At 39.8% G+C, this 19,864-nt stretch overlaps 2 protein-coding genes across 4 annotated transcripts in view; one reads left to right on the top strand and one right to left on the bottom strand.

The window, feature by feature from the left end:
• The window catches only part of ARFGEF3 (ARFGEF family member 3), a 185,491-nt gene that overhangs the window by 50,219 nt on the left and 115,408 nt on the right, over positions 1 to 19,864 (top strand). For all 3 annotated transcript variants that reach the window (XM_003898113.5, XM_009205990.2, XM_017958286.2), the window contains one exon: positions 17,460 to 17,528. In XM_003898113.5, coding sequence (XP_003898162.2) covers positions 17,460 to 17,528 — 69 coding nt within the window. The remainder of the gene's footprint in view (positions 1 to 17,459; positions 17,529 to 19,864) is intronic.
• Positions 5,425 to 5,829, bottom strand: PBOV1 (prostate and breast cancer overexpressed 1). The gene is given in 3 exon segments (XM_031667396.1): positions 5,425 to 5,484; positions 5,486 to 5,745; positions 5,748 to 5,829. Coding segments are annotated over 3 exon segments (402 nt in total).

Genomic DNA, 19,864 nt, shown 5'->3' with positions numbered 1-19,864 from the left:
CCCGGCACTTTGGGAGGCCAAGTCAGGGGGATGGCTTGAGCCCAGAAGTTTGAGACCAGCCTGGGCAACATGGCGAAACCACATCTCTACAAAAAAATACAAAAATTAATGTAGAGAAATAGGAACACTTCTACACTGTTGGTAGGAGTGTAAATTAGTTCAACCATTGTGGAAGACAGTGTGGCAATTCCTCAAGCACCTAGAACTAGAAATACCATTTGACCTAGCTATCCCATTATCCCATTACTGGGTATATACCCAAAGGATTATAAATCATGGTACTATAAGGACACATGCACACGTATGTTTATTGTGGCACTATTCACAATAGCAAAGACTTGGAACCAACCCAAATGCCCATCAATGATAGACTGGATTAGGAAAATGTGGCACATATACACCATGGAATACTATGCAGCCATAAAAAAGGATGAGTTCATGTCCTTTCCAGGGACATGGATAAAGCTGAAAACCATCATTCTCAGCAAACCATCACAAGGACAGAAAACCAAATACGGCATGTTCTCACTCATAGGTGGGAATTGAACAATGAGATCACTTGGACACAGGGCAGGGAACATCACACATCAGGGCCTGTTGTGGGGAGGGATAGCATTAGGAGAAATACCTAATGTAAATGACGAGTTGATGGGTGCAGCAAACCAACATGGCACATGTATACCTATGTAACAAACCTGCACGTTGTGCACATGTACCCTAGAACTTAAAGTATAATTTAAAAAAAATACAAAAATTAGCAGGGCATGGTGGTGTGTGCTTATAATGCCAGCTGCTTGGGTTGCTGAGGCTGGAGAATTGCTTGAGCCTAGGAGGTAAATGTTGCAGTGAGCCGAGATCGTACCACTGCTCTGTAGCCGGCAGGGTAAGACCCTGTCTCAAAATTAAAAAAAAATTATTGTCACTAAATATAATCATCTTGCTATACAATAGAGCTCCTGAAATTTACTCCTCCAACTTAACTATAACTGTGGATGAACCCACAAGATATTATGTTAAATAAACCAGGGACAGAAAGACAAATACCATGATTACACTCACATGTGGAATCGAAAAAAGTTGATCTCACGGAAGTAGAGAGTAAGATGATGATTGCTGGAGACTGGGGTGCTTAGAAAGGAGGGGTGATGGGGAGATGATAGGAAACATACCATTATTTTTAACTATTTAAATATTAGGATTGGGGAAAAATATTTCAGTTCACAACAAACCTAGCCTGAAGTTAATTTTTTGTAGTATACTTTTTGATAAACATTTTGGTCAAGCTGCTAGAAAATTAATGACAAGATAACTATACTTTGGGTAATGTTATTATTAACATCAAATAAAACTTGATGGTAACCTGACTTTGATAGGTCACAAGTGAGGGCTCTATGATCATTTCCCATTTCTGAGATTTAAAATACTTATTTCGATATAGAGCTTAGTTCACAGTGTAGACTTTCTGGCTTAGAATAATAAGTTTTATCCCCCTTCTCTCTGAATGAGGAATTTCTATATCAACTTTTTAGTAATCTCCAGAAGCCCACACCCTTTATCTTGTAATTCTATAATACTTGTAATGACCCAAGTAAAGCCTCTTAAATAAGTCCTTGTTTTGCTAATACCATTACTGTATTAAATGCTTTTACTGTATTCTCCAAAAAATTATAGAAGAGAGAATTAGATGAGTCCCCAGAGAAAAGATGGGATTTCCATTACATCTGAAGGGGATGTTAATTTAGTCTTGGTGCTTCTACATGACTCATTCTGATGATAAATTATTTAAGAAATTTCCTATAAAAATCTTCCAGTCATTTTATGTAAGTATTTTGTACGCACAGAAAACATTTTAAAACAAGATATAGTGGACATCTTCAAATGTTGGTCTGGATATACCATTCAGGAGGGATAAGGCCACACCATGTAGTGCTGGACAAATAAAAATTTGTCTGTCCAGCCACAGCATAGCACATTGTTATAACATATCCTGGGTGTTATTTTTTAGAAGTTGCATCATGCATTTTATTCACATATTAGTATCTGTTAGTGCTTATAAACATGAGAAATTGAACCATGTCAAACTCTTAAGAGTATGGAACAATTGTATTAAATTCCTGGAAAGAAAATAATATAGTTTCCTTTTGTAGAGATTTCTCCAAGATTAAACAGAAACTAGCCAATAATGAAATCCAACATTCCAAGGATAGTATTCTCATTTAGAAAGAAGACTTTCAATCAGAGTGTTAAAAAAAAAAATCAGTGCAGCCTGCTTCTGACAAATAGGAATGAGGTTAAATCACTTAGTCTAGGAACTATTCTACATGGTTTTACTATTTAACAGGAAGGGGAGAAAAGGCAAGTTTGATTTATTGAAATGGCTATGGAACCCAAAGAAAAATTTTACAGCTTGAGCAAATAAATGGTTAGAACTGTAGAGAATCAGAAAGATTCTCTGAAGATAGATTACCTTTGAAATTGATTGGTAGGCTATTTAATAAAGGTAATTTAATATTTAGATTAAATACTTGTGTGCTTTGGTAACATTTTCCTATGGTGTATGCTATTTCCATGAATGCCAGGCAGACTGTATAGGAGCCATGTATGGATTTAATGACTTCTCTCACTAGAGTAGTTAGGACTTGTTTCCCTTCTTTCTGATGGATAACCTTTAGTGAGGTTATTAACTGATACAGCTGGCTGAGTCTTCAAAGGCTGCTGAGTGGAGGAATTATGGCTGGCCGTCTGCCTCTGTAAGCATGTGGGAGATGTGAGTATCCTATCTGGGGAGGGCAGGCTGGCTTTGGCGATAAGGAAGGAGATGATGCTGGGCCCTGAAAGACCATTTGATGAATATTCTATTACTAGGTATCTTTTTATGTGCATTTTTAGATAATAGAAGTGAATATTGGTAGAGTGGTTTATAATTTTTAAAGGAGAAATGACAGGGGCTGATCATGTAACATTTTTTATGCATCAGACACATTGATACTAAGGTCACACGGCTAATGAAATGACCAGAGCAGTATTTAGCCTGAGGTTAAATCTGTGCTCTGAAGTGGTGGGTTACCTTGCCTGCTAAGTCTATCCTGAGAGGCCTGTGGGTGCTAGTCACTGCTATTCTTCTTGTATAGATGATGGATCAGAAAAGGCAAGTCACAGGCTAAGGAGGGGTAAAACTAGGAGTGGCTCAGAGTCCTGTATGTTTTCTGTGTCCTCCCATGATAATGATATTCCCTCACTAGTCCTATGAGCTAAATTCACATATGAAGACAGCATCTAGGTGTCTTTTCCACTAAGTTAGCTAATCGGTCTGGTGGTGTGGTGTGTGTGTGTGTGTGTGTGTGTGTGTGTGTGTGTGTGTGTGAAAGAGAGGGGGAGAGAGAGAGTTGGGAAAAAGGAAGGAGAGTGGAATTTACCACTGGTGTTTTTTGGTTTTTTTTTTTTTTTTGAGGCGGAGTTTTGTTCTTGTTGCCCAGGCTGGAGTGCAATGGTGCAATCTCAGCTCACTGCAACCTCCGCCTTCCGGGTTCAAGTAATTCTCCTGCCTCAGCCTCCCGAGTAGCTGGGATTACAGGCATGCACTACCACGCCCAGCTAATTTTTTGTATTTTCAGTAGAGATGGGGTTCCACCATGCTGGTCAGGCTGGTCTCAAACTCCCGACCTCAGGTGATCCACCCACTTCTCAAAGTGTTGGGATTACAGGCGTGAGCCACCGCACCTGACTGGGGTATTTTTATATAATAAAAGCCTAGTAAACATCTACAGAAAATACACAGGTGAGTGAATCGTGGACAAAGAGTTTACTATTTGTATGGCTAGTAGTCCTAAGCTTCAGGGTGTCCAATTAGAGTTCTGGTATTACAAAGTGGAAGGGAGTGTGCTTTTAAATTATGTATCAGTACTGCCATCAGTGCTTGGTTTGGGAGCTAGAAACATGACAAAGGAATAAAGGCTATGTTTGAGTCCCCTCTCAGTAATGTTTTAATGGCAGAGTCTTACACTTGGGAAGTTTCTTCAGCTGGTTAGTTTTGATGTTCTTAACTCGGGGCATTTGGTCTTCTAGAGTTCCTTTTGGAAAGAATGTGATCATTAGTGCAGTTTGAGAGTGAAATGGCTAATTTGTCTTGCTTCTTATAACAGGGAGAAATCTCTTCTTAGCCTGAAGCCATTGAGACACTTCAGAAGATTTGTAGCAATCTCTGGAGTTAAGGAAAAATCCAATGTTTGATGAAAAATGTTTAACTCCTGAATAGGTCGTTGTTGGAGGTTGATCTAAGAAGTCTGCAAACATGTTGTTTGTGCAGTGAATTCAGGGAAGTGTTTAAAATATGTGATTCTGTTAAGTAAATGGTTCTCAAACAGCCTTCCCTCTTCCTGCTCATAAGGTTGAGTGATGAGAATCTTTTTCTACTTTGCAAACAGATTAATATAATTCTTACTAAGTTTTCCTCCTATCTTTCTTTACCCTTTGATATGACTGCCTTTGGCAGATGGTAAAAATATATGAAAAAGTAATGAACAAACATTGAAAGCCTAGAGATGTGATTTTCCTTTAAATAGTTTATGCATTATTTTTGAGATGGAGATTTTCATATTATCTATTAATATCTTTTTAAAGCACCACCATTTCCAAGTGTTAACTATATTTGATAATCACTATACTAAGTGTCTTTAAACTTTTCTCACATAATCTTATTTAAGCAAGTATAAATGCAGAGGCCCTCATCACTTTGGATGTTCTATAGTTCCAAAGAGAGTGGGAAGGTTCTCTGATTTTTTAATCATTTATTTAGCAAATATTTGATTGTATTCTATCTGTCAGGTGCTGTACTGGGCACAGAAGATCCTGTGGTGAAGAAAACAAAACCAAAGAAAAACACAATCTGTGTTTGGAGGCTACTGATAGCGTCAGAAATCAATTAAATACATAAATACACTAGTCCCCCCTTATCCACAGTTTCACTTTCCTTGGTTTCCATTATACATTGTAATGTCTCCTAAACTCTTGACTCAGGCATGACTTGAAAATTTCACTAGTTACTAAGTGAAAATTGGTGATATACTTATCCCTCTGGTGCCTAGCAGAGCATCTGGCACATAGCTCACTAATTGCTCGTTAGTTTAGTTATTGACTAATGGAGAGACAGAAACACATGTGGTAGTTTTAATGGCCCACAAGGATAAACAACAAACAAACTAAATTGAGATAATAGATAATCTGTGAGTTCAAGAATGAGAAAGATCAACATGGGTTTGTATTTTAGAATTGAAATAACCTCCTACATCATCAAATTCTTTTCATGAGTAAATTGAAGTTGGAATGGTTCAGTTACTTGGCTGGGCTTAAACAGTCATTGGTAGCAGAATATCCTTTTCAAACATTTATATTTTTCTGGAAAAGCTTTGCAGCAGGGCTGAGCGTTTATATGGTTTGTGGATGTATAGTTTTTGGTAGGTAGAGAAGACAGCATTCCAGACCTAGGGGTTTGAGTTAACTGCAAGGTCAATGTGAGAAATATGGATTCTGAAGATAATGAGGAACCTTTCATTGAGGAACCTTTCATGGTCAAATGTGTCTGCAAGGGTGTGAGAATGGCATGGTGTGACTGTTCAATGGAATAATCAATGAACTCTGTTGCCTTTTGACTTCTTTTCACTTTTTCTTTTTTTCAAAATATCTTGTAGCAGAATAGTAAGAGTGCAGCTTTTGGAGCTAGAATGCCTGGTAGCCTTGGAAAGTTTATCTGTGCCTCAATTTTCTGACCTGTAAAATGTGAATAATATTGTGCATATCCTCATATTTCTGATCCCTTAAGAAGGTCCTCATATTTACTACTGTGAATTGTAGCTCTGTAGCCTAAAAGAATAATTTTGTAAATTATTATACATCAATTATCCACCTCGATATATTTCAGGTCCTGACCCTCAGCCATGATTCCACGGTCTAAGGAAAACACCCACTCTTTAGCTGAGCCAATGTTTCTGTTCCATCCGGCTGGGTAGAGTTCATATGATTTGATTATTCCAGAAGAGCTCTGTAATTAAGTGTTTCAGATGTAGAGAATCAAGTTGGCTCTAGCCCTTTAACAACCCTATCTTGAGGGCCTTGCGTGGTCAGGTCTATAAGTATTAACAATAAAACTGTCAAAAGTTCTGTGTTTATACGGGCAGAGACAAGTTGAGATGAGGCTCTCACTCTGCAGAGAGTCTGAGAGGGAAAGAGAAGAGGAAGGAGTGGGGGTGTTATCTGGAGCGTACCAATGAAATTTGACTTCTTAAAAACCCAGCTGTGAGATTGTCAAAATATGATTGTTAGAGGTTATACTCGAAAAAATAAGTCATTGAACTTTTAAATTTGTTGCTTTTTTAGACCTTATTTTTTATTGGCTTATTAAGCAAATATATTTTTGTTACCAACACTGCATAAAACTATATAGGATTAAAAACAAAACATTCAAAGGCAAGGGTTTATAATTTAGTAGGAAAGCAATAAAGAGGCAGCCAATTACCACAATTCAAGGTAGCTGTGTATGTTTAATCAGAAGAAAAGTTCAGGAGGCGCATTCAGGAGGAAGAAGCATGTTTAGCAGGGCAGAATATCCTTTCAAGGAGAGGATACTATATGAGTTGGACTTTGAAAGGTAGGTGGGATTCAGATAATTATGTTGGGAGAGAGGGCATTCTTGGTAGAGAAAAAAAGTCCTGGAGATGGAAACTGGGATTAGTGAGGGATAGTGGACAATGAGCCTGAAAGGGAGGTTGAAGAGGTTCTGGAGGGCTTGCTCTCTGTAAGCAGGCAAGTGATCCAGCCAGAGCTGGACGTTAAACATGGAAGGTGAGGAGAGGGAGTATGTGTTTGCAGGATGATTCGGGAATCAGCAGAACCAAGTCATTTCATCGTGAAGTATCTTATTGGAAGAGGCTGAGCCAGAGGTACCAGGACTTAATCCAGGTAGGTGGCAGTAGGAAGGGGCCACCTGGGCCGAATGCAGAAGGTGTGGTTGAGTGCACTGACCTGATTTGCAGAGAGAATGAGGAGCAGCTGGTGACTGGCAGTGACATGCGCAGTGAGTAGGTGGGAAAGGGAAAGCCCAAGCTGCCGGCAGGACTTACAGCCAGAGTTTCTGGTTGAGTGATGGTCTTAAGGGGCTAATTTAAGAGAGAGACTGAGTTCATATTGTACAGGTCTCAATATTTATATTTAAATTTTGACTTGTGTGTGCGCGTGTGTGTGTATAATATTTTAAAAGACAAATTTAAAGAAATGCTAGTAGTTTAACATTATGGGCATTCCAAAAGAGAAAAAGTTAATTGTAAATCCCATCATGTTGACTGATTTTTGTATACTGATTTCTCATCGTATCTACTTAGGTGTTTATAGTTATATTCATTGTGTGTATAGGATTTTTTTTCTTTTCTCTTCTCTTTTCCTTTTCTTTTCTTTTTTTCTGCAGGGTTTCACTGTCACCCAGGCTGGAGTGCAGTGATACAATCACAGCTCACTGCAGCCTTGACCTTCAGGTCTCAGGTTATCCTCCCACCACAGCCTCCTGGGTGCACCACTATGCTCAACTAATTTTTGTATTTTTTTGTAGAGACAGGGTTTTGCCATGTTTCCCAGGCTGGTCTCGAACTCCTGTGTTCAAACAATCTATCTGCTTTGGCCTCCTGAAGTGCTAGGATTATAGGTGTGAGCCGCCACAGCCAACCTGTTTCTTGCTTTATACTTTAAATCATAAGCATTTTCTACATGGCTATATATATGTGTGTGTGTGTGTATATATTCCTTTAAGTACAGTTTTAATGTTAGCATAATTAAGAATTGTATTTTTTATTTTTATTTTTCTATTATTTCCATTTTTTTATTGTCAATACAGAATACTTCATGTATGTTCTGGATTAAAGAAATCTGTAGGCTACCCTGAGCTACTATCTGTAATTTATATCTTTATTTCTATGAGAAAATGCATCCTGCATTCTACTGAAATTTTAGGCTAGAGTTTATTTCTAAAACATGAACTACTTGTACAATGGAACGAAAAAATAACTCTTTTCCACTCAACCTTTGGGTGCAGGTTCTAATACACTTGCTTGTCTTCATGTCTAATATACTTGCTGGAAGGGCATCAACTCAGCCCTTCCACAGTAATTTCCTTTTCTTTTTCCTGTCTTAATCACATGTTATCTATCATCCAGCAGTAATCAACACGTTACTGACCAATCCAGTTTGTTCTTCATAAGGGTTGGAATTGGTAGATCTCATCTTGACCAACTAAATTGCCTTGCCATATAAACACAGCTGAATCTTCTAGAATTCATTTGAAATAGTAAAGCAAGTTCATATTCTAAAATAAATATGGTTGGGACTATGCCTTATGTATTGGAAACCACCCCAAAATGCGGTAGGCAGTTCAGGCTGGGCTCAGCTGTCCTGTTCTTTTGCTGATCCCAGCTGTGCTTGCTCATACATCTTTGGTCAGTTGGTGGCTTGACTGGGGCTGGCAGACTTACAATTGCTGCATCAGGTCTTTCATTTTCTAGTGTGGCAGGTTATCTACGTGGTGGCAGTGGCAGGGAAAATTGAGGAACTCAGAGGCCCAAGTGTTTTGGGGGTTTGTTTGCTTGCTTGCTGATGTCCCATTGGTCATTTCAAGCTAATGGTCACTCCATACCTCATATTTCAAAGATAGAGAAATAGATTCTATTTCTTGATGGGGATATCTACAAGGGTAATTAAGAATTTTAGAACAAGAAATGTTTAGCCGTTTACCATATTAGAGCCTTATTGAGGCTGATGTGATTTTCATGGAATTGCACAAAAGAATTATTTGGTCTAATATGTCAATATTTATTTGTGATGTTTAGAAACTGAAATTAAGGATTACAACCTGGGGAAAGCGACTCTAGAAAGAGATTTGTGAGGCCTCTCGTTAGACATGACAGTTATAAGACTTGGCCAGGGGAGAAAGTTTAGAAGGGAGAAGAAAATATAAATAATGAACAGATTATTTGTTCAAGTGAATTAGCTAAATTAATTATAACTAATATTTACATATTTTTTATGAATATCACTGGTACAGTATTTCCTAGAATTCGGTGCTAAGGGCATATCTGATGAGTATCAGTAACTTATTTCTAGTGGCAATCAATAAAGTCCAGAAAAGAACCCGTGACATGACCATAAACCAATGAGGAATTGGAAAGATTTTCCACCTTGAGTATTTAGGAGCTCTAGCAAAATCTGTTGACTAAAAAGTCTCTCGGAATAGCTGTTTGCCAGAAATTTGGCAAGTTGAGCCAGAAAGTGATTTGGTTGATAACCTGCTAATAGTGGTAGATGTTTTATGAAATAAAATAACTTGATGCATTTTCTTAGGGTCAAAAATAAAGATCGAGGTTGTAGCCCAGCTACTTGTTGTGACCTGCAATCCACAGTCTCTGAAGCAAAGCGAAGGATCAGTGGCTCATCCTAGTTCTTCTCTGGAAGTCCTAGATTCTAGCTCTCAACCTTTTGAAATTGGAACAATGTTGTAGAGCAGGGGCTTCCAATCTTTTAGCTTCCCTGAACCATATCTGAAGAAGAATTGTCTCAGGCCACACATAAAATACACTAACACGACCCATAGCTGATGAGCTTAAAAAAAAATTGCAAAACAATCTCATAATGTTTTGAGAAAGTTTATGAATTTGTGTTGGGCCACATTCAAAACTGTCCTGGGCCACATGTGCCCCATGGGCCACAGGGCTGGACAAGCTTGTTGGTAGAAGTTCTGAGTTATGTCTACAAGGCATGTGGGATAGAAATGAACGAAACAGTAGTTCTCAGGTGGGGGCAATTTTGTCCTCGGGACATTTAGCAATGCCTGGAGACATCTTCACTTGTCACAACTGGCATTGGGAAGGAGGAGCTGGGGGAATGGGGGTATTGCCACTGCCATCTATTGGGTAGAAGCCAAGGATGCTGCTAAATATCCTACAATGAGCAGGACAGTCCCCCCGAAAAAAGGAATTATTTTGTCTAACATGCGAATAGTGCCAAGATTGAAAAACCTTGATCAAAGTAAGAAAAAAGGTTTGTCTTTGTCATTAACATTTTATTTTTTTAAAAAATTTTAATAGCTTTAGGGGTACAAGTGGCTGTTGGTTGCATGGACAAATTGTGTAGTGGTAAAGTGTGAGATTTTAGTGAACATGTCACTTGGGTGCTGTACCTTGTACCTGATATGTAGTTTTTTATCCCTCATCCTCCTCCCTCCCCCATTCTGTCTCCAGTGTCTATTATACCACTCTGTGACATCCATAATTTAAACCGAAGTAAGGAAATGTCCTCTGAAAATTCTTTGTTTACTCTGTGACTCCATCCCTCCCTCACTCCGAAGATAAACATTCTGCCATTTTGCGAACTTCAGAAGACTAAGTCTGCTTTGTTGTTTGTGCCTGAACCATGAGGGGAAAAAAATCTCTGTTGACATTTCATGGTCAGGGTACACTTCCAGCAATGAACACTCCATTTGGATGCACGTGCGGAAGGCGGCACACTCTTCACCCCGTAGCAGGGCGTTTGGTGTCTCAATATTCCTGTGCTTGTCACTGAATTTTCTGTTCTTGCTGCCGAATTTGACAGAGTAAAAAAAGAACTGGAATGTTTCTAAAGAGAATGAATTATGCAATGATTTTTAACTTTATGAAGTTTAAAGCCAATCTACATGAGAGGCCAGAAGGAAATGTGTGTTAAGTAACAAAGCTAAATTCACAGCCAGAGCCAGAGTCGGGCTTTGAAATGCGCCTGGCATTAAGGTTTTCTTCATACACCAAGAGAGAAAAAAATGCAAGGCCTTCTGTGGGCTGTACTTTTTGGAGCCCTAACTAGCTTATTTTGTTTGGTTTGATTTATAAATAACATCTGATATTTTGAAAAATGAAACCACAGTTCCCCCCAAGAAGGAGTTGTGTGTTAATTAAGATAATTTTTAACAGTTTAAGAAAAAGGAAAAATACTTTCTTGTTCATTCAGTATGCCCTCATGCCCACCATATGGCATACAGGTAGATTGACTCACCAAAATCAGCTCCCATTTTGGTGGTACCCTTTTCTTTTCCCCTAGGTTTGATTTATATGTGTTATAACATGTGAAATTTAGAGTTCCATGAGGGGATGAATACAGCATTACACCTTGTGTATTATGTGTTAGACCCTGACATGCCTTCCCAGAGGACACTGCATTTTCCCATTCAGAATGTTCATTACAGCTTATTGTAATTTTTTATTTTATGACCACCTTCGTACCAGATGTTAGCTCTGCAAGATAAGAGATTATCTTATTTGTTCACTGCTGTGTGTCCAATACCTACACTGGATGTGGCCTCTAGCAACACCTCAGCAGATATTTGTTGAGTGAATGAATGAGAGCCTGAATAATCCAGCACACAGGTAGATGTAGTGTGGCCATGGAGCTGTTCTCTCATCACTTCAGGAATCACTTCTTCACCCCTGAATCCCCTGGAAATGGTCCTGCAGAGGGCTCTGTTGAAACCTTGACAGAAATGAGCTCTTCAACTCATAAATCCTGTACAAGTTACCATTTATGATGGTGAGTGCAGAAGATAGGTTCTCAGCAGAGCATAATGGGAAATATCAGAAATGGCTCATGGGAGATGCTTTCTGCTTATACTGGAGATGATTTTCTCCCCATCCAAGCGAGGTCCTGCCAGATTAGTGTAATTTGGTAATCCTGAATGAGGGATTACAAAATTATAATTTCCCTAACTAGATCACCTGAAACTTCAATATTACCTTACTTGGTTACAAAAACTGCCTTTCACCAGTCAGGCCACCTGGATCTGACATTCAGATGCCCAGAACAGTTTTCTGCCATACCACCAGGGCTGTTTTACTACATTGTCTACACATTTTACAATCATGAATAGGCACATAGATGCACAGTTCCACTGAAACTGTGAGGATGACCATTCATCTGGACATTTTATAGAAGGTATTGAGCATGGGCCAAGGCCCAGCTGCTCCTGGCACCTCCCAGGGCCCAGCAAGGTGCTATAAACATAGCAGGCATCAACAAAGGTAGACCTTATTGCTAAGAAGCTGAGAAATCCAATGATGTGTGCGTGTGTGTGCGTATGTGTGTAAGTATACAGATTTAAGTAGTGTATCTAAACTGTTCCAAATAAGTGCTATAGGAATAAGCGTTTTGAGTTGTCTGCCCATTCTGTAGCATTAAGTATTTTATATTATGCAATTTGAACGAATTATATTTCTGTTCTCCAAAGCATGTTACTTCATTAATATATAATATAAAGCTTTGTAAAATATGTGGGAATGGTGGGGTATGAGAGATGTCAGCTAGGTGGACTAGGACAGTAGGGGTTGGTGGGAGGGCAATGGTAGGATGGTACCCAGGTTTCAAACACGGGTGACCATTGCCTTCCACTCTCCCTGCATCTTTTTTCCAAATGTGCAACAGTCAGTTCATTGCCACTGGAACAACTAGGATCTGTCTTCGACATCGTCTGTATTTTATTAAGTGCCTGTTTTATCTCTCTGACTTTCAATTTGCCCTAGTTTATCTCCTTTTAGTTATAATTTATTGGCCTGACCAGTCCTAATATGTATGAAGTATTTAACATAAGGCATTTAAATTGACATCCAGTAAAGTTCCAGCTGATCTTTCTAGCATCATCCCTGGCCTCTGCTTTCACACTTCTATGCCTTGCTCATGACACTTCCTTCGCTGGGTGCGTCTTTCCCTCCCTTTTCTCTCCAGTATTGGTGGTTTGTTCACATGTCCTCTCATCTGCAAAGTCTGTCTTCTCCAAAGTTATTGTGTCTTCTAGCCTTCCAACTTATTATATACCTCCCAATTGCGAAAGCACTTATCACAGCCAGCCTTGAAGAACAGTTGCAGGCATTCATTTCTCCAGTAGATGGTGAGGGTTTTTTTGATGTCAAAGACTGTGCTTCCTTTATATTGTAATCCCACAGCAATTAGAACCTTAGTGAATAATGACTGGAATTGAATAGTAGCCTAAAAGGGAGGACAGAAGGAAGAAAGTGGAGCTGGATCAGAAAAATGAGAACTTGTGGCATTGATAAGACATGGAGTGAAAATCAAAGGTTTTTTGCTTTTCAATGTGGATTATCTGATATTTCTAATTTTTTTTTTTACTTGAAATAAGCCTAATCATCTATGTCGGAGTAGCTACCATGAACTACATCAAATGAGACTTGTGTAGCTTCTGTGAGAAGACAGTCTTAAAGATCTGTCTCATCTGCACTATTTCTTTAAACATTCATTTAATTTATTTGTTCCTGTAAATATCCTTGGAAGGTGGGATGGGAATTTTAAAGTTAAAGGGCTAGGGGACATAGACAAAGTCACACAGCAATTAAACACCAAGTCACATGCATGATCATGTCTCATTTGTGGCCCTAACATCATAGCCTCTGCTCTGCCCTGATCATGGCCACTGCGCAGGGAAACTCCCGATCATGACCAGGACATGTCCTTGGGAGAAGATTAATTCAGGATATTCTTAAAAGAGCACATCTGCGATTCTGTACTCGTCATCATTATCTGTCCACATCCATCTCTCTCTCATCTTAACGTGACCACATTTTCTAGATTCTTTTTCTTTTTCTCTTTTTTTTTTTTTATTATACTTTAAGTTCTAGGGTACGTGTGCACAACGTGCAGGTTTGTTACATATGTATACTTGTGCCATGTTGGTGTGTTGCACCCTGCACCCATTAACTCGTCATTTACATTAGGTATATCTCCTAATTAGGTATATCTCCATTTACATTAGCTATCCCTCCCCCCTCCCCCCTCCCCCCTCCCCACCATAGTACCCGGTGTGTGATGCTCCCCTATTTTCTAGATTCTTATCACTTGTGCCCAATTCTTGCAATAAATCAGCTTTGCTTTCTCCTTTCAAGTCTAATTCTAGTTTTTTTTCCTAAACCCAGGGTTTCTGTACACATTTTAAATTGAGGGATTGCTTCTTGCACATAGTAGCTATTCGGTTATCAAGTTTTTAAATAAAGTGATCTGGGACTTTCATTAGCCATTGAATGATTTTTCCGTTTTCATGGAAAGCTTTGCCCCTGTTTTCCCTATTTTCCTTGTGGCTCATTTATGGAGGCAGTTTCTGCAAGCTGGTATAGATTGCAAGACGCTACCCATCACTCAAGTTCCTGCTGTTCCATGGTAATTTAGTCAGTATGCTTTAATGACCCTGTGAAGGATATATTTTTAATAAAATTGCCCTCAATATTTAGCTGCTTCTGTTTTCCATGGGGCCAGCATGCTCAGAATGTTAATCTAAACTTGTTGCCCTCTCATTATGCAATGGAAGTCAGATGATTTCAATTTGTTATTGCCCTAAATTTTCTACCCCTAGTCCGTGTTTTAATCTAGCGAATTAACACATGCTAAGCATTGGGAGCATCAACAGTTTTGATAAGTCATTTTCATCTGCTGCATCATCATGGCTAGACACTCTGCCCTTACTATATCTTGTGAGTCCCAGGAGGGTGTGGATACCATCAGCCCTGTAATTAAAATCTGCTGTGCTTTTCATGCAACAAACTGCATGAGCTTAAGGAACTGGCTCCATTAATGTGCTTTACCTTCCTTTCATTATTTCCTATTTTCAGTTTCCCTCCCCCTCCCCCTGCATTTGGCTCAGTGAGTCTTTGACTATTGCTAGCCAGACATTAGGTGTGGAAAGCCTTCTTTCCAACATCCTGTGAACATGGTCAGCATTGGCTGGGGGCCTGGGTGCAGGTATCCTCAGCTTCTGTGGACTGTTGCAGGGAGGCCTCCCTCTACATATGCTGGGTTTCCCTGAAACACAGGAAGTCAAGCTTCCTGCATTCCCCTGAGAATCTTTATTACCGATACTGCTAACTCAACACCCTCACGAAGACCTCACCATGGGAACTGCTCCTGCTTCCAGCCACTGCTGCCGAAAAGCAGCTCTTGCTCACAGAAAACTGGGTCAAGTTTTGAACGCTTCTTCCTAAACCTACCTTTGTGTACCTTGTATGAACGCATAGAGCCGCAGAAGGCAGAAAGTCAATCGTCAGTCCTATAAGCAATGTTAATAATTAACCAGTGCGGACAAATGTTTGCCATCATTATTTTCATATTGTAAAGTGGTACCAGTCTTTATTGTCAATACTTAAAAAATCAAGAGCCCAGCTGGACCAAATGGCCTCTGCTGGCCACCACCACCTCAGACTCCCCACCACCCACCATGAAACATGGCACTAAACATAAAAAACCTCAAAGTAAGAAAGCATCATGTGACAGTGTCCTGAGGGCCTTTCAGAGGCTCCACGGATGGTATAGTCTAATGAGAAGATTGCAAATAAGCAAACAAGTCATTTGTGAGACTGATGTCTGCTCTGAAGTAAATGAAACAAGGAGATGTGACAGCAAGTACTTTAGAGAGGGGCATCTGGGAACGTCTCTCTGAGGGGGCGACATCTAAGTTGAGACTGGAAAGAAGCCAATCAAGCCACGTGGTAAAACAAGTAGAGGAGGAGCCAAGAACAGGGCTTTTCAGCCATGGGACCACCACTATGTACTTATAGGGGCCTGGAAGATGTAGCCTCCCTCCAAGCCCAGGGTAGGTCCTGGTGACCCTGCTGTCCTCAGCTTCATCACTTCCTGCCTACCAAATCCCAACTCCCAAAGATTGTCATGAAACAAAAGAAAGCCATTTCCCATGAGGCCAAGGGGCAGTTGCTCCCCAGTCCCTTTTTCTCAATCGCCTTGGCACTGAGATGATTTTTTTTTTTTTTTTTTTTTTTTTTTTTTGAGATGGAGTCTCACTCTGTCGCCCAGGCTGGAGTGCAACAGTGTGATCTCGGCCCACTGCAACATCTGCCTCCCGGGTTCAAGTGATTCTCATGCCTCAGTCTCCCGAATAGCTGGAATTACAGGTGCCCACCACCACGCCTGGCTAATCTTTGTGTGTGTGTGTGTGTGTGTGTGTGTGTGTGTGTATTTTCAGTAGAGATGGGGTTTTGCCACGTTGCTCAGGCTGGTCTGGAACTCCTGACCTCAAGTGATCTGCCCACCTCAGTTTTGCAAAGTGCTGGGATTACAGGTGTGAGCCACTGTGCCCAGGCGACTGAGCCAATTTTTATCTGGTGTTGATTCTTGGATTAAGTCCCTTTAAGAATCAAAAGACTGAGGAGCACCCCTGCAATTAATACCCACCCGTGTGACTAAATATGGCAAAAAAAAAAAAAATCTTTCCCTCCCCCTTTAATTGCATACACACTTGCTTTCTGTGAAGGAGCAACTGTTCCTAGGACTGGCCTAGCTGACAGCTAAGACTGAGAGATGGGCAGAGATTTCTTGTCACATCTGACAATTGCAGTTTCCTGTATTAAGTAAATTTGCTAGGCTTCCATGCTCCTTCATGAATTGAACAGATGAGAAAAATGTTCAGAAGACTGCCCCTGGCAGGCCAAGCTGCAGGCAGGGCATGGCTGTGGGGTTTGAGATAAAGGAGCAGACATCAGCACTCTTGTGTCTGTCTTCTGCAGCAAGAAAAGTCAGAGCTAAGTGAAGAGGGAGAGAGTAGCCTCTTACCCACAAATTGAGAAGCAATTCTTAAAATGCCACAGGCTTTTATTGATCTGTTCCCTAAAGGCTCTACAAGTAGAAAGTGAAGTTTTTAGTGGTCCTGAAAGATCTTGCAAATGTCATCGACCCATTGTCTATGTATCTTGGAAAATAAGGGGAGTAAGTAAACCGCATGCAGTATTCTGGAAGAAATTGCAAGAGGGAAGAGGACAATGCCATAAAAGAATTTCTAATTCCATGTGGATTTGGGAAGGGGATAGGAATAGAAAATGACACTGACCTTTGAGTCCCAGAAGAGGTGGAGATGGCTTTGCCTAGTGAGTGGGCACATGAAGGCAGATTACTTGCGTTCAACAACTTGCTACCTGTGTGACCTTAGGTAACATATTTAATCATGGAATTTTGGTTTTCTCACCCGTAAAACAGGGGCAATAATAATAATAACACTTATTTAGAAGATAAACCTAGATAATTCATGTGAAGTGTCTAGCATTAAGCCTGGCATTTTTAAAATGACTGCTACTAAACAACTCTTTTGTGGTTTTTGCTGTTACTGGACACACCTCCTGGAGCTGTTAAAAGACGCTGTTTCTGGCCAGTCTTGCAAGTCCTTTCCACAGGGAGAGATTAGCAGCCTTTATTTTTTAAAGGATGGTCTCTACTTTATTAGGCAATGTGCGGCCACTAATGAGAAAGCAGTGGGTGGGATATAAAGAAACATTAGATAAAGCAAATAGCAAAGGAATCATAAAAACAGGACTACACAAATGGCATGTGAAACAACAGTGAATTTTCATACTGTTAACCCCTTGTCTCTTCTTTCATCTCTCACCTTGTTAAAGGTTTTATTGTGCATCACCTACACACCCACATTTGATCTGAATGGGAGTGCCGTGCTGAAGATCGCAGAGGTGAGTACTGCTTGTGTCTGTGCCTCCTGTTCACAGCTGCTTTATCTCTAACTGGGATAAATACTGGGGTGGAACTAAGCCCCAGCACTGGAGTGAACCCTTCTCTGATTACTACCAGGGGAATTTCCGCTAAGGAATTGATCTGTGGGAAGCATGCTGTGTGGTGCGCCATCCTTAGTTGTAGTGCCCTGTGTCTCAGAGCCCTGCATGCTTACGTTTGTTTCACTTGAGGCCTTAACCATGTAAATAACAGTACTGGTTCCCCTTACCCTGCTCTACCCAGGGGTATTGCTTTCTTGGTCTAATTTGCCTATGATTAATTGAAAAGCATTTGATTAAAAAAACTAGTTTTTAAGAAACCATGTAGGAGATTTAGAGAGATGTTTATAGATGAAATCCCCTCCGCATCTTCAAAACCCTGAAGAATGCCTTTTGTAATGATCATTGAAAAGCCTTCTCTTTTCGATCTGTATTGCAGCCCGGAGTAATGTGTGCCTTCCAGCACTCCCAAAAATATGTCCAACAGAAAACTTGGCTTCTTGAATGCCTGGCATATGCCTTTGGCTTTTGGAAACATTATCATTTCAAAGCTGAACTTTAATATGCTTAGAATAATTTCCCTTCCATTTCTTGAAAAGAATATCTACAGGATTTGTATGTTCTGATAAGAGTATACATTCAAACCACAAAGAGGAATGATTTTCTGAGTTCTCAAATGATGGAGAAAAAGGCTAATTATCAGCACTCATGGAGAGTACTTATATTAGCAGATACATGTGTTTTTTATGGTATCATGTGGCATTAAAGAATGAAAATTAAGAGAAAATTATTTTTGAGCATGTAGAAAATTTTTATGTGACTGTCAGAAAGCAGCAGCCGATCAGCTGACCTCTCATTACAATACAAGTCACTTTAAAAATATGTATTAATATAGATGGAAAGAATACTTTCCTTTACACATTTATATGGATACTCTGTGTTTGTTTTATCGGTATTTGTTTTTAATTGAATTTTAAGAGAGCCCTGTGAGCTCTTTCATTATTTGCAGGTTCACTTTCCAAAAGACAGTGTTGTTTCTGAAAGTAGCAAGAAGCAGGATTGGTGTGTAAGAGGCTTGTTAGCCCTTTGCCATGTGAAGGAAGAGAGGGGAGGTGTCAAGCCACTACCCCTGCTGATGGAACTAGGGGAAAGGGGAGACAAGGAGCAGAGGGTCTTGAGGAAGAGAGGGCTGCCAGGGATTGAGGTTGTTGATACTAACAACCTCACAAGAACCAGTTTTTGAATGAGAGTCAGAATGAGTGAAAATGTAATTCCTGAATAATAGGCATACACCACCAAGTTCGACACGAGTGAAGGGTGTTCACTGAGAGTATCTGGAAGCCAAAATAAAAAGACACAGCAGGCCTGTCCAGATAGGATGCAACATGGAAACACTGTGGCCCCTTCCAAAACCAGGAAAGGAAAAACAACAACAACAAATCGTAGCCAAAGAACAATATAATGACAAAGGCATTTGAGCTTGGTGGGAGAGAAAAATGGGCTCCGAAGTCGTACTGCTTAGATGTGAACCCGGCTCTACTCTGCCCAGTGGTGTTGCCTCGGATGCCTGTCCCGGCCTCTTGTTTGCTCTCTGTAAATGAAATGATAAGTGATACCGAGCTCATAGTGTAGTTGTGCTAATTAGAGAATAAAAATACAATCCATATAAAAAGCTTTTAGTGCAAGTCCAGCCGCATGGTAAATGTGAAATGTTTGCCATTGCCATGTTTGAAATAGGGAAGCAATTTATAAAAGCATCTTAAACCATTTAAATCTCCTGTGGAAATGTTAAGAAGGAATCTAGATATTCTCTTCCTGCTTACTTTTGTGTATATTGACTGTTATTCATGAATAGTGTTTACCCTGAAACCTGCTGATCAGGAAGTGGGATGTGTACTTAAGTATGAAAAATGAGGCTATTTCCCCAAGGTTCTGAAGCTATAAAAGGATCATTAAGCTCTCAAAATGTAAATAAGAGGGCAGCCTTCATTTGTGTATCTAAATTTAACTTGCTTAATTAAACTGCAATAATGAAAGGTTTTTAGAACAGCATCCTCTGTGACAGAGGATGCATAAGAAAGATTACCAAATATAAAAATGGACAATTATGAAATATCCAACAAGTGCTTTCTGTTCAATTTTATGAAATCATTACTAAAACTCCATATGGATGCATAGCCCTTCTCTTCATTTATTGAAAGCTGAGCCCAAGATTTCTGCTAATATTATGCCCAGAGTAGCAGATATGTTGAGTTTTCCAAGGAAAGTTACCTTCATATAGGAAAAAGCTGTAAGAG

Source organism: Papio anubis, chromosome 6, assembly GCF_008728515.1.
Source record: "Papio anubis isolate 15944 chromosome 6, Panubis1.0, whole genome shotgun sequence".
Classification (NCBI taxonomy): Eukaryota; Metazoa; Chordata; class Mammalia; order Primates; family Cercopithecidae; genus Papio; species Papio anubis.
This window is presented reverse-complemented; position numbering and strand designations above follow the sequence as displayed.